Source organism: Emys orbicularis, chromosome 15, assembly GCF_028017835.1.
Source record: "Emys orbicularis isolate rEmyOrb1 chromosome 15, rEmyOrb1.hap1, whole genome shotgun sequence".
NCBI lineage: Eukaryota > Metazoa > Chordata > Testudines > Emydidae > Emys > Emys orbicularis.
In genome coordinates, this window is record NC_088697.1 from 26791504 (window position 1) to 26806219 (window position 14716).

The window sequence follows — 14716 nt, forward strand, 5'->3', positions numbered from 1 at the left end:
AGCTGACCAACCTGTATCCACACCCTGCCTTGCCATAACTGAACTGGAGAACACTGCAAGACAGGAGGTTCCCACCAACTGGTATCCTCTGCTTTAATACAGGGCTTGTGAGTTCCAGATGTCTTTCCCTTAGTCAAATCGCATGCGCTTCAACAACCTGTGCAGCTTGGAAACCTGCAGCACATCTTGGCAGGAAGGTGCCAGAGATAAAGCCTTAGTCCAGCGAATTGGGTAGTGTTGCCCCAAGATGTTGGGAACGCCTTTCCTTGCTGTTACCATGAATTGCATGGAGAGGAACATATCTATCCACTCTAAGCTGCTCTTACCATCTCAACTTACATGCCTGCTCCCCTCCTCACCCACTGCTCTTCAAGTATTTAGTTATTTGGCATATTTAGTTTATGGAGAATATACTAGTTATGGCACAATAATGAACAGTGCATAGCATTTGGTGAACAAGCTCACACTGTCAGAACAGCTTTCTCCTAAGGCATGCCACCTTTTTCCTACTTTGATTATCCATTTATTCTACGCGTTAACTGTTCTAAGTGCCGCTACCTAATGGCACTCTGTGCATTAGCATTTTGCTAGCCAATTTATGAACAGAGCCGGGGACTGACTTTCAGCTGAAGGCAGCAGGTGCTGCAGATGGTCAGCAGCCCTGAAAAAACCAAGCCCTGGAGGCATTTTGTTCTCCCTTTAAGGCATTTGGTTTCCATGGGGGGGGGGGGGGGGAGAGAAGTGTTTGCTATTCTGTCTATGTATTCTAGAAGTGCTTTCTGAACACCCATAATAGAACATCCCACAGTAGGAACTGTGAACTTACTCTGTAAGGGGGGGGGGGGGGGGAGAGAAGAGAAGAAGTCTAGGAGAAGGTTCTTCATGATCATACCTAGAGTTTTTTTATTTTTGGAAAAGTAAACACCCTTTCTAAGCCCCCCTTCTGCCTATCTTACAACACCCACTGTCAGCTCCTAGGTGAATTAGTGAGTTGGGCACACAAGAGCAGAATAAGGCCCCACAGGAGTAGTGTTTAATGCATTTCATAAACCAAACCTCACATGCTCCCCAATTCTCCCAGGAACCAAGTGTTCAGAAGTAGAGTGACAGCAATGGGAGCAACAGCTTTGGTGCATGCCAGTCAGCCAAAGTCCTGCTGAGCAAGCACCAGGCTTCTAAAGCTCCACTGAAACGGCCTGGATAAGAACGCCAGGGCACAGCCACTGTGCTATTTCTCTAGCTCAGAGCAGCATAAATCAGAATCCAGTATGCAGCTCCCCCAGACAGTGGAGGGATTCAAGACCATGGCAGCACAGGGCAGGTCATTTTGCTGCAGATGGCCTGGAGAAGTGGAGAGAGCCTGTTAGGGTTGAAACCTCTACCCAGTGGTGGTTCTGTTCTCAACTGAACCTCCAGGAGGGGATGAGGCTGCTGAGTGGGCAGGGCACAGCAGCTAAGGTTCTCTTCTACAGGGGTCTTCTTTTTATCATTCAAGGGGAAAGCCAGGATTGCAAGTTTTAGTGTTTTCCTACACGGTTACCAAATTTTGGCTACAAGGAAACTACACCGCTTTTTTGCCTTTAAGGCTGGTTCTACCCTGCTCCCCCTTCAAACTATTTCACTACAGATAAAGCATAAGGGAACTCTTACTGCCATGCAAGATAAAAAAAAACATTACACTGCTATGATACCAGGGGATCCTTGCTTCCTGAAAGGGGGGGGAACCCCCACACACTCTTCATCTCTCTCCTCCTGTTGGGTAATTTTGTAATGCTAGGTAAACTATTAGAAGCAGTCAAGCTTTAATCTCTTGTAAGCAGTTTAAAAAAAAAAAAAACACTAGGTAAAGCCTAGGTAAGATAAACCAATCAACTAACATTTAAAATGTCAGAGAGAGAGACCTGTAAAATAGAACTGTTCCTTACACTGTCTTCAGGATTTTTTTTAAAAAATACTGTTCTAATCAAAGCTGTGAGATTTAGTGCAGTGCATGTCTGCATGATAAAAATATTTTTGCTTGGTCTTCAAGAGTTACACTGTCAAATGCTAAGGGGGAGGAAAAAAATCAAAAACAGCAGACAAAGCCAATAAGACAACTGGTAACATTCACGTCACACCAGTTTAGGAAAGCTAACAGTAGCCTGTAAGTATTTCCCAACCTCTCTGAAAACAGTGGCCACAATTAAAAAGTTTTCCTTCCTTCAAAAGGTACAGTATTACTGTAGGATTTTTATCTGCCAGCTGATTTCCACAGGAATTATAAATACATTTGTCAAGAGACTACAAAAACTCAGATTGAGAATTTTTTCCTCAAGGACAGAATTCCTGATGCTATAAATCTAAAGCTAGAGAAATTACCCTGTTTGTAAAATACTGAAGGCTTCTTGGAAGTACAGCAGTCTGTAGATTCCTACACTTACTTTGTGCAATGTCATTCTGCATGATTTGATTGGGAAAATTGAAGTAATTGTATTCTATATTACTTTATTTGTAGCAAATGCTATCAGTCCTAAAAAGATACACAAGATGCAAAAAGTTATGCTGTTGTTCAAAGACATTTTATTTAACCATTAGAGAAATTAGAAATGGGAGCTCATGCTTTCAAATTCATTAAGCCCAAGTATAAGGCAATACTTATTTTTCCCAGCTGCCCAAATTTGTATGTTCCAGTTAACTAGACAATGCGATAGCATTGATAGGTCCAGTCAAACAATTTAACATTTAGTTTACTTATATGGACAGCGTAAGATTTTATTTAAAAATAGTAGGTCTGGTCTATCTTCCTATTTTAAAATACACAAAGTTTCTACCAGAACAACATTAGCTCAGTTTTGATTCAGATGGTTTCTATTTTAATGCCAAGCTAATCTTTAAAAGTTAGCTGGATAAGTAAGTTTTTGGAAAATGTGCGTGCCATCTTTTATTAAGCTACAGGTATGTATATGTAGAAGAGTGTACTGTCACATTCCTCATGCAAAGCATTCATTTATATTTTCTCAAGTGTCTCTTCCTTCATTCAAACAATTTTCCTTTTAAGTACACTGAACCAATATTGCAGTAATACTGAAGTTTCTGTATAGCGCCACCTATAGCATCCTTGTTCAATTAGCAAAATTCCCAGTACATTATCACTGTGCAGAGAGAACTTATCTGGAACAATGGTACACCTCTACCTTGATACAACGCGGTCCTCGGGAGCCAAAAAAAAAAAATAAATCTTGCTGTGTTATAGGTGGAACCGCGTTATATCAAACTTGCTTTGATCCACCAGAGTGTGCAGCCCTGCCCCCCCGGAGCACTGCTTTACCGTGTTATATCAGAATTTGTGTTATATTGGGTCATGTTATATCGGGGTAGAGGTGTACTTTCAGGAGAAAGCTTTTGAATATAGCAAAAAAGATAGTTACTGCCATTAGGGTAGAATTTAAATGATAACGTAGGCTCTAATGCATTATGCTAGAAAAGGCAGTCCCAATTTCAATGCACTGACATTTGTATGAAGTGCTGCAGAAAATCTTTTCAGTGTTGCATCAACATTAGACATTACATAGGTCTTATGCTTTTTACCCTCACCATAAATGGTCCCAATTATGGGACTGTATTGTGGTACTTAACTATGTAACTCCACCATAATAACCCTAGTAGGCACCTAAAATGCTTTTATCCCAAGAATGATATAATAGGGGAAGGGCTTTCTTTAGAAGCAGGCTTTTCCTTTTAAAAAAATGTAAAAGGGAAAGTCAGGGCCTTTTTACAATCAGCTTGAGGAGATCTATTTATTCTTTAGACTGTCTCTATTAATCAAATCTTCATCCACATGGTCATTTTTAAAACTGGCCAATTCTCCACTCTTTAGCTTTTTCAAATAATCATGTGGCCCTTTCCCTTCAAAGGAAGAGGGGCTTTTGTAGGAGCCCCCAATTTTATCCCAGAGTGTGAAATACTGACCATAGTTGTAATCAAAATATAAGTGATGATCAGTGTGATGGGCAGAACCATTGATAGCATGTTTCAAGAAATCTGGCACGCGGTAATCGCCATCGTGAATAGAGATTGTCCAGACATTGACAGCGACGTAGAGACCCAAGTAGGTCACCTTGTGCAAAGGAAAGAGGAAAGGATAGATGTGATATGGAATACTCTGCAGGAAACCATCCACAGGGTGGAAGGCGTGACTTGCAAATGGCGTAGCAACCTTCCAGCGGTGATGGGGCTTGTGCAGACGCTAAAGAAGAACAGAACAGAGTTAGCGCCTACATTTTGACAAAGCCAAAAAAAAATTTGTGCTTCAATCTGGCACCTCCTAGGTCCACATTGCCTACCATATGACTAGGAAATGTCTGCATAACTGCATTTTACTGTAGCTCTATTTCTTCCTTGTCCCTCTCAACCTGTAAACTGACACACAGGGTATGTAAGCTAAGAGGTGTAACGCACGCAAGCTCTGCTTGAGCTTGCGTGCTAAAAAACGGCACTGTGGCCATGGTGACAGCTTGGGCTAGCTGCCTGAGTCTGTACCCAGGGGATCTGGCAGTTCGCATGAGCTGCTGCAGCCCCACTGCTCCTTTTAGTGTGCTAGCTGGAGCGGAGTCCAGCTGCTGTGTAGACATAATCCCTCCCCTCCCAAACCAGCATTATCTGGAAGCAGGTCCAGATGGCTTATTTGCCACCCTGCAATTTGCTATATTTAAATCCCTATTGTACTGCAAAGAACAGTGTCAGATTAAAAAGTAAATTTCGCATATAGAGTTTGACACAGAATTTGAGATTGCCACAGTGTTAATGGGTCAGGTTAACGCTAATGACACCGCCACCAGGGCCATGAGAAACAAACCTTTATCTTATGCTAGAGTCAAAATTATATTCCTATGTTATGCTCTTAGGGCCTGTTCTGAAAGCAACTAACATCAGTGGAAAGATTCCACTTACTTCAGTGGGGGTGTAGCCACAATGTCTTTTACAAGCCATTGTAACCAGTTCCCTCTGGGTGAAGTTCTCATTTTGCCAATGGAGGCAGAAAAGGGGATGGGACCTATCCTAGTCCATAGGGGGGATTCTCTCAACTGGGTTTGAACACTAGAGCTCCTGACTCAGACCATGAGTTGAAACCTAAAATGCTCACTTACATTATACCATCATTGGGCTAGAAGGAATTAAGCATGGAAGCAGCCCCAATTAATCCCATGGGATTACTTCTGTGCACAAGTTTTGATGAATTGAGGCCTAAAACCTTCATTTGCCTATTGACATTGTGACCGTGTCTTTCAACAATCGACAGATTTAACTATAAGGGGTGCAACCAAAATACATGGCGGGGGAGGAACAAACACCTCATCCCCTTCCCAGCCCTTTTATGCTGCTTAAAAGGGCCAGAGCTGAGTCAAGGAGCTGGTAGAGCCTAGGGAGGATTCCTCCAGCCCAGGAACTGTGGCAGACATTCAGAAGGCTGCCCTCTGAGGCCTCCCCTTGCAAAGCCCAGCATAAGGGCTAGCACAGGGACAGGGCTGGGAAGGGTGCATCAAAGCAGGGCTGCAGCACAGAGATTCTAAGCAGCATTGCCACAAAAGAGGGTAGCCTAGGGAAGCTGCCATGCCTTAGACACACCCACATGGCTCCTACTCCCAGGGTCAGGTAGGCACAAAGGTGGCTTAAAGCCACTTAGCCTGCCTCCCTCTGGGCTGCAAGTTCTGCGTTACACCTCTTAGAGATCTTAGTATTTATAGTAGAAAGAACCACCACCCAATAAAGGCCCATTACATTTTAAAGCAGTCTTGCTAAACTGCCCTTAAAATATACCAAACCAGACAATCTACTTGTCTGTCCTTTCTAAGGACAGAATGAAAAATATTTTACTCAGACCTTCCTGGCAACTGCCCCACATTTAGAAAAGGGAGGGTCACATCCTGGGTGAGTGGTTATATAAAGTTGTTCTGAAGTCTAGTATGCTTTATATCTATCTACTCTTACCTTGTACACAAGTTTATGATGGAGGAACCTGTGAATCCAGTAAATGCACATGTCGGTGAAGAAAAGGAAAGAGAGCATGCTAAGGATTACACCAAACCATCCTAGGAAAAATAAGAGACTTAATTTAGGATTAAGAGATTACAGACAATTAGGTAAGTGTCAAGATAGTGAGAAATAAGTCTGAGAAGATACAAGGAATGTAAAATCTTTTTTTAGTAATTCTTTCTAGATCCTGAGGCTAAGAAATTTAGGTTATAAAAAGCAAGCTCAGCCAAACAGGATTTGCATTGTATTAGTGTAGTGATTCTTGCTGGTGAAATGTTCGATTGCTTTTAGGCTCTAAAATGCTGAACTGAACCTAATGGAGAAGATTTCAGTACAGTCTCTCATCAGTGAAGTGATCTGATCTTAACACCATCCTCCTAAAAAAACCAAACACATTAGTACTTTAAAGGACACTGTCAAGTAGATAAAAAGTTACACTTTCACACACACCAGCGTAAACCAACAGAAACATAGGTGTTTTTTCCAAAACATGTGAAGACAGGAAGCAACACAAGACTGTTTTGTTTTCACTTTGGAACCAGTACACAGATTAGATAACTTCAGTATCTCTGGCTGCCTTTATCTGTAAGCTAGACTCAAGCTGTTTAATGATTTCAAGATAAACAAATGCCCTTATTACCACTAACACCTTCAAACTGAAAACTACAACTATTTACTTGGTTTGTTTACATTTTGTATTGGTCACCTGGCCAATGAAACATAGTGAAGTCTCATGGTTTCCTGTAAAAACAGGAGCACTTGTGGCACCTTGGAGACTAACAAATTTGAGCATAAGCTTTTGTCAGCTTCCCTGGGTCTTCCCGCCCCCCTGGCAATACTTAGGTTATAAGCTTTTTGGGACAGGGGCCATCTGTTGGTTATGCATTTGTATGGCACCCAGCATGGTGGCATCCTGGTCTATGACTGGGCTCCCAGGCACTGCTGTACCAACATAAGTAGTCAATTCCTGGTGCTGTACTGTTTGGGTTGCAGTTCTGCAGGGGAATGTTTGTTTAAAACAGTTTCTGGGGGGAGGAGGGAGAAATGGAATGCATGAAAATGGTTTTTTAAAAGTGAACTCTGGCAAAAATGTAAGTTGCAGGCTGTCCTGAAAGCTTCCAATTGTGCAGAAAGGCATGAGGAGCAGCATCCACCCAAGTGTTCTCTCTAACTGGAATCTCACTTTAAAGGTGGTAAATTAAAGCTGTATAGCATGTTGTACGTGTGGGAGGGAACTCTTGATTATGCCCTTAGACTTGTACAGCACAAAGAATGAACGTTAACATTATGGATTTAGTTTCAGGCAGGGTTTTTGTAAATGAATGTATTTAAAGAAATGAAAATAGCATGAGTCACTAGAGAGCAGAACTGAGTTGCCTCTTTTTTGATGGCATAAACCATTAATGCTATCAGCTTCACTAAAAATAGGGATGGGTCCTTCAGTTTTAGCTCTTGGATATGTAAATGGGAGGAATAAGAAATATACCCAGCACATGCTAAGCCACCACTGTTTGTGCCAGACCATCTTAGGTCTACATGTGGAAAAAAAAAAAACACCACAAATAAGGCCAGCTGCTCTTCAGGTGAGGTTTGAAGAGGGTGTAGACACCAAGGACCTTTCATTTACTGTGGGGTCAGTCAGGAGTAACTGCACTGAACTCAAAGGAATAGTCAGGATCAAAGTCCCTCTATGGGAAATGTTCTACACAGACAATGAAGGTGTGATTGCAGTGTGGTTAGGCATACCTATGCCAGTTGTAATCTAGCTAGCGTGGGGGACAATGGCAGTGAAGATGCAGTTGTCATGGACCCCAGCAACTTGAGTACATACTCCGGTTTTCCTGGCTGGCTTGCACTGGAGCAGCTAGCCTGCACTGAAGCCCATGTGGAGAACAGTGGTAGTGAGGATGTGGCAGCACCACCTAGATTAGAGCTAGCCTGGATAGGTTTGCCTCTGCTACAGTCACCTTCATTTGCAGTACAGAGGTACCCTGACTTAAAGGCAGAGGAGGACCAAGGGGAGAGAGGGAACTAAGTTGCCCACAGTCATAATACACCAAGTCTTAAGCCAAATCGTTTGCACTCATGGTGAATAAGGACATTTAAGAGGCTCCAGAGTTACTTGCCCCCAGGCTTGTCCTCTCCCCATCATTCAGTTGTATTTGAGATTAAGGCCCCAGACCTGTCTGGAGCTCAATGTGCCTGCAAACCCCACTAAGGTCAGAGACACTGCTGCTTTCAGGATTGGTGTGTCAAGGATAGGCTGGCTTGGGGATTGGTAATGGTACAGAGTGCTTTTCCTCTCTAGGCTGGCAGTTCAAATCCACCCAAGTCTACTACTGAGCTAATATGACAATTCAATGGCTGCTTGAAAAATGGAGGTGGTTTTGCTTTAGTTCCTATTTTGCTACCAATTAGCCCCCCTTTGTTGGCAGTCTCAGCAGTGAAACCAAGGAATGAACTAGTATGGAGTCAGAGGCTAGGTCTACACTACAGCGGGGGTCCGACCTAAGATACGCAACTTCAGCTACGTGAATACCGTAGCTGAAGTTGCGTATTTTAGGTCGGCTTACCTAGCGGTGAGGACGCGGGAAAGTCGACCGCTGCCGCGCTGCCGCCGACTCCGCTGCCGCCTCCTGCCGAGGTGGATTTCCGGAGTCGACGGCAGAGCGATCAGGGATCGATTTTACCGCGTCTTCACTAGACGCGGTAAGCCGATCCCCGATAAACCGATTGCTACCCGCCGGATCGGCGGGTAGTGAAGACAAAGCCTAAATCTCCCTGCGATCCCTAGGGATGGCTGAGGGATTGAGGTATACTGACAGGTTGCTATCAGAAGGGAAATTTGCACTGCTGCTGTATCTGTCCAGCCAGCACCTTGCTCTCAAATGGCTGAGGAAATCTGATTTTGCCAGTTGCAAATGCAGGGAGCTGTATGTGACACTGGTACCAAGAGAAATATGCTTCTATAACTTTCTCACAACGTTTAACATCACTGTGTAGTGTTACATGCTGAAGAACTCAGGTTAATCTTTACAGTGATCTGTTGCATAGTTGAATACTGCCTTTGCAAGCATGTGCAACAGGGAGCGAGGTAGGTGAATTTAGCTCATGTCTCCCAAAATACAAGCATAAACCTCTGAGGGCACATGTACACTGCATCTGGGAACCAGCCTCCAAGCCCAGGTGATGTTGCAGTTCTGGATGAAACTCTGGCTCTGAAGTCTTGCAGGGAAGCAGGGTGAAGGGGCAGGGCTTGAGAGCCCAAGCTCTGCTATCTATCAAATATCAGTAGGGTGACCAGATATCCCGATTTTATAGGGACAGTCTCGATTTTTGGGTTTCTTATATAAGCTCCTATTACCCCCCACCCCGTCCCAATTTTTCACATTTGCTGTCTGGTCACCCAAAATATCAGCTATTTTTAGAGCACTAATGTGAGCCCCAAAACCCAAAGCGGACATGCCCCTGGATACCTGGTTTTGTTTAAGTTACTTGCCATGAGGGAATGGCTGTATTTTTTTTTTAAATTTTACAGCATAAGAGCTCTGACAGAGAAAGCATGCCATTGTGTTCTTTTCTTCAAGCAATATACAATTCAGCTCTGCTTTGGAAGACACTGGGGGGGGGTAACAGCTTAATGGAGACATTTTATTAATAGACCATTTAGGCAGCCTGTCAATTTACATAGCATTGTCAGCACTAAGGCATATGTTCTCTCACTAAAAAGAGTAGACAAGAAATAGGGCAGGACACACAAGGGAAGAGAGAAGAGGTGAGGAGGAAGTAGGTTGTATGGAGGAAAAGAGGTGAGAAAGGGCCGTTACTGGGAGATTAATCCCTCCTAGCCCAGAATGCAGAGTGAAGCGGAGAGGAAAAGATGAGGGAAGAATGAAGTGTGTTAACAATTGAAATATAGCTAGGATGCTAAGTATTATTTGTATTATTGTAGGGCCTAGGAGCCCTAGTCATGGACTTAAGACCCCATTGTGCTAGGCTCTGTACATAGAAAGACCTAAGGGGCTCACAGTTTAAGTAATGAATTTCCATACCATATGGAGAGTCTTTAATGTTGTCATAAAGCCTGCTGTAACCTCTGACCTCTGCAAAGAAGAGTGCAACTGTGGGGATGCTGATCCAGGGAAGTGACTGGAGAGCATATTTTATCTCAAGCTGCACCTGATTCTAAAGATAAAAGCAGACAAGTTTTAATTTTTCAAAAGAACTTGTGTACCTTCATGAAAATACCAGAGTGACTTTTCTGCAGAACAGGAAGAGCAGAGGCACTGCCAACTTCATGCCTGCTTCTGCCCCAGATCAGTGCACCAATGAAACCATGCACAATACACTTCTTTTGTAGACACCTAGAGCACCACCCTCCTAATGAGCCTCATGAATCAAGTTTCCCCTGCCATGCTCTGTCAGGAGACACATTCATTATGCGATGCCAGTACATTCCTGCCGATAGTTGTCTTTGCAGTCATAAGGTTGCTCAAAGAAGTAGCACTTTGTCCCTTGATATCTGTTCTTCTCTACCTTTAAATATGCAAAACCTCCCTGCCAGTGTATTTTTGGCAGAACTACTGTTGGCCTCCTAGATATGTTGGGCTGGAAGGGCCTCACCAGGTCAACTAGTCCATCCCCCTGTATGGAGGCAGAATAAATGTATAATTATGAGTTCTCTTTCCACCTACCATTGCTTTTGTTCTTAAGGTGAAGTTTCATGTTTGCATAATGTAATTTAGCCTTGAAATTGGAGGGTGCTTTATTTGTATTTGATTTATCTGATGTGCTCATTTCCTCCATCACCTGCTGCCTAAGGTTAGGAAGCTGCCAGTCCAGAGTTCTAATTCTGGTTTATTCACGGACTTACTATTTAGTCTTGGGCCACTTAAACTCTGCCTCGGTTTCCCCAGTTTCCAAATGGTGAGATCTACCTCTTTCAGGGGTATTGAAGGTTAATTACAGTAGAATCTTAGAGTTAAGACGACCTCAGGGAAATGGAGGTTGTTTGTAACTCTGAACAAAACGTTGCTCTTTCAAGTTGACTTAATACAGCTTTGAAGCCTTACTATGCAGAAGAAAACATGCTACTTAACCATCTTAAATGAACACAAGTACAGAAGCAGTTTCCTTCTCAAATCTTCCACCCCCCCCACCAAACAAAAAAAGTCAGTCTATGTGGATCCTTTTAATATTTATCACAAATATTTAGAGCCTTATCCAAATATTTGAAATGTGACAAAAGCCTATCTAACCTTAACTCAGCACAGAATACGAATTCTTGAGAGGTAAAGTTCAATCTGCCACATAACTGGCAAGTTGTTAGACTAGGAAAAACTGAAATTCTACTCACCTCTAGAAACTGGGGGTGTTGCTTCAGAGAGTGATCAAAAACCAAGTAGTAGCTCAAAGTTGCAAACAGCAAATAAAGCACAAGTGCACCAAGATTTGTTACAATAAGGAGACTGATGATCTGTCGAAAGGGCTCATCCTCTGGCCATGTGGTTGGATACACATATGGTGTAAAAAAGTTGTAATCTACATAGTTCAGGACTAGATCCATTGTTATACCTATACAACATAGAGTGCATTAATGCCCTGCATCCAATGTAAACAGTTACATGTCAATGGCATAAAACACCACAATTCTAAGTGTTCCAAATTCATGATAAATACATGTATTTAATCTGCATGTACTTGGATAATCAAAAAGTTTCACTGGACTGTTTTAAAGGGTAGTATGGTGGACTATACATTGTGTTCTTGTATACAAGATGTATACTTGAAACAAAGCATATTCCATACTTGTGAAAAAACCAGTGTGACTGCTGCAGTCACAAAACAGGTATAGTTGGGTAACAGCTATGAAGCTTCCCCACTTGTGCCTAGACTTGTGAAGACTAAAGCCCTAGGTTTGTCCTAGCCATGACTTAGAATTTTTTCCCACAAGTAGTGAAGTGGTAAAATTTTGAAAAGTAGTAACTAGCTTAGGAGCCCGAGTCACTGATTTTTAGTGGCACATAAGCCTGTAGACCCAGATCCTCAAAGGTATTTAGGCACTTAACTCTGGCTGATTTGAGTGGAAATTGGGAGTCTAAAGATCTTGGAGGATTTGTGCCCTAAGCACTTTTGAACATTTTACCCAGTCCTCCCGTTACAGTTGCTACACAACAGTGGTTCTCAACCTTTCCACCAGTGGTTCTCAACCTGCTGTACCCCTTTCAGGAGTCTGATTTGTCTTGCATACCCCAAGTTTCACCTCATTTAAACTGCTTACTGACAAAAATACAAGTGTCACAGCATACTTACTGAAAAATTGCTTATTTTCTCATTTTGTCTGTATGAAATTTTAGTTTGTACTGTCTTTGCTAGTGTGTTTTATGTAGCCTGTTGTAAAATGGAGGCAAATATCTCTAGATGAGTTGAGGTACCCCCTGGAAGACCCCTGCATACCTGGCACATGGGTACATGTCCCCCTGGTTGAGAACCACTGCTATACAAGACCACACTTTAAAAAAAAAATGTTGGCAATGTGCTGGTGTATGGGCCACTAAATGGCTTTAAACTACTAGGTGCATCATATTAGTAAATGATGCAAACAATTTTTCATGCAAGATTGCAACTTGTACTAGTCCCCCAGTTAATGGGTCATAAACTTCCCCTGATAAATAATTCATTTCAAAGACGCTTAACATTCATAAGCTTCTTTTGAAGTTCCAGCCCCAAATACATGCCATGAACTTGCCTCTTACCAAAAATTATGATTCTTCTGTCTCTCGCCATGAGAGTTTTAACCATGGCCTGAAGTGGCCACATCTGAAGCAAGGTCGATGGGCACGGCCCATCAAGTCCCTGGCTTCTCTGTTGTGGCAAACATGTGTTATAATTAGACCCTAAATTTCTGAATTTTCAAAATTTTTAAACAAAAACTCCCTCCAATTTTTGACCAGCTCTTGTAATAAAGACACCTATCTACTGGAGAGCTGCATTTTTTAATCTACTAATGAAAAGTGCTATATAAAATATGCAAAATAGTTGTAGCTGTGTCAATCCCAGAATATTAGAGGAGACAAGGTGGGAGCAGTAATGCCTCACCCATCTTCTCTCCAATAGAAAAAACAGGCATTTTTTATTAGTGGTGTTTCACTGCCTTGGAACCCTGCTTGTGGCCCAGGACCTCTGTGCTAGATGTTCTACAAAAACAGAGCAAAAGGACAGTCTGTGCTGCAAAGAATTTACAATCTAAACAAGAGTGGACTGAGACCAAGTCATTTCATAGCACAGATCAAAACTAGGCAGGGGGGCAGATCATGAGCCCTTTACTCTTAAGAGGAGACCTGTTAAATACAAAGGCGCTACAGGTGCGAACAACTTTCAGTGTGAGTAAGGGGTTCATTGTCTCATGGATGGTAGCTGATTTCTCTCAAGAGTGACCCTAGGATGGCAGCAGCTTTCTCTTGAGTGACCTAAGCCAGATAAGAAGAATCAGTGACGTAGACATACAAAAATTCTTTCCCTCTTGCTGGACTCTTTAAAATAGAAGATATTTACAAGTGTCTCCCCCTATGCAATTTGCGAAGGTAAAACTGTTCCAGTCAGAGATCATAAAAAACAGACAGAGCACTGATAGTGTACATCCCTGAAAAAAGGGAAGGGACACAGGAAGAGGAGCTGGCAGGTAGAGGGAAGAGGACAGTTTCTGCCCCTATCTGTGTCACTGATGTGCATGCAGTGGGGTGATAGCCCATAGCCAGAACTGAACCTCCCACCCTGCTGGGATGGTCTCTGAACTGGGAATGTGGGGGTTAGTGCTACACCACCATGCACCCCCTTGTTGTCCCCAATCTCCTGCACCCCCTTTCCCTTCCTGTCCAGTCTCCCCCTTGCACCAGTCTGCAGCCCCTCCCCAGTCTGCATTTTGGGACTATCCAAGCACCCATTGAAGTCTCCCCCTTTCCCTTCCTGCTCCCCCCTTTCCCCAGCCTCCCCCTGCACCCCCTTTCCCCAGCCTCCCCCCTTTCCCCAGCCTCCCCCTGCACCCCCTTTCCCTTCCTGCTCCCCCCTTTCCCCAGCCTCCCCCTGCACCCCCTTTCCCTTCCTGCTCCCCCCTTTCCCCAGCCTCTCCCTTGCACCAGTCTGCAGCCCCTCCCCAGTCTGCATTTTGGGACTAGTCCAGCACCCATTGAAGTCTCCCCTGCCCCCCCCGTCTCCTACCTGCCCCAGGCCGAGCCCCTCGCCGCTGACAGCCCGGGTCCGAGTCCGATGCGAGCAGCTGTAGGCTGAGATGGGGGCGTGGCCGCCTCGGCTCCCCCCAGGGAGGCGGGGCTTAGAGGTAGCCTGATGAGGCGTCAGAGCCCGGCCCGGCTCGCGCCAGGCTGGCGAGTTGGGTGACGCAGGCGGCGCGCGGCCGGGGCGGCTCCCGCAATAGGTGGGCGCCGGCTCCGCCCCGCGAGCGATCCCGGGGGCGGGGCCAGGATGGTGATGAGCGCGTGGGGGCTCTGCAGGTCCCCGTGCCCTACTAATCAAATGCACGGTCGCGGCGCAGGTGTCCTGCGTGCAATTTTCAGATGCGATACGGGGGTGGGGGGAAGCTTGGCACCTTTATGCAGCTTAAAAGGTGCTAGCAGAGCAGGCAGCCCCCAGAAGGCAGGACTAGATTAGTAAAATGGTCCCTTTATCAGTGCATCTCAGCCTTGCAGCG

The 14716-nt window shown here is 44.1% G+C and overlaps 1 protein-coding gene across 1 annotated transcript; it reads right to left on the reverse strand.

Moving 5' to 3' along the window:
- Positions 1-2467: 2467 nt before the first annotated feature.
- Positions 2468-14312, reverse strand: SC5D (sterol-C5-desaturase). The gene is made up of 5 exons (XM_065417076.1): positions 14230-14312; positions 11369-11586; positions 10065-10197; positions 5968-6068; positions 2468-4225 (listed from the first exon to the last, which is right to left on the reverse strand). The coding sequence occupies exons 2-5, from the start codon at positions 11576-11578 to the stop codon at positions 3773-3775; spliced, it is 897 nt and encodes a 298-aa protein (XP_065273148.1). The 5' UTR covers positions 11579-11586; positions 14230-14312; the 3' UTR covers positions 2468-3772.
- Between the last annotated feature and the right edge of the window lie 404 nt (positions 14313-14716).

Bases quoted from the DNA above. Each gene is read 5' to 3' on its own strand.
- SC5D (XM_065417076.1), bottom strand. From the start codon at position 11,578: ATGGATCTAGTCCTGAACTATGTAGATTACAACTTTTTTACACCATAT. The intron at 10,198-11,368 runs GTGAGTAGAATT...TTTTATCTTTAG, and splicing joins AACACCCCCAGTTTCTAGAG to AATCAGGTGCAGCTTGAGAT. The intron at 4,226-5,967 runs GTAAGAGTAGAT...GTTCTTCTTTAG, and splicing joins ATCATAAACTTGTGTACAAG to CGTCTGCACAAGCCCCATCA.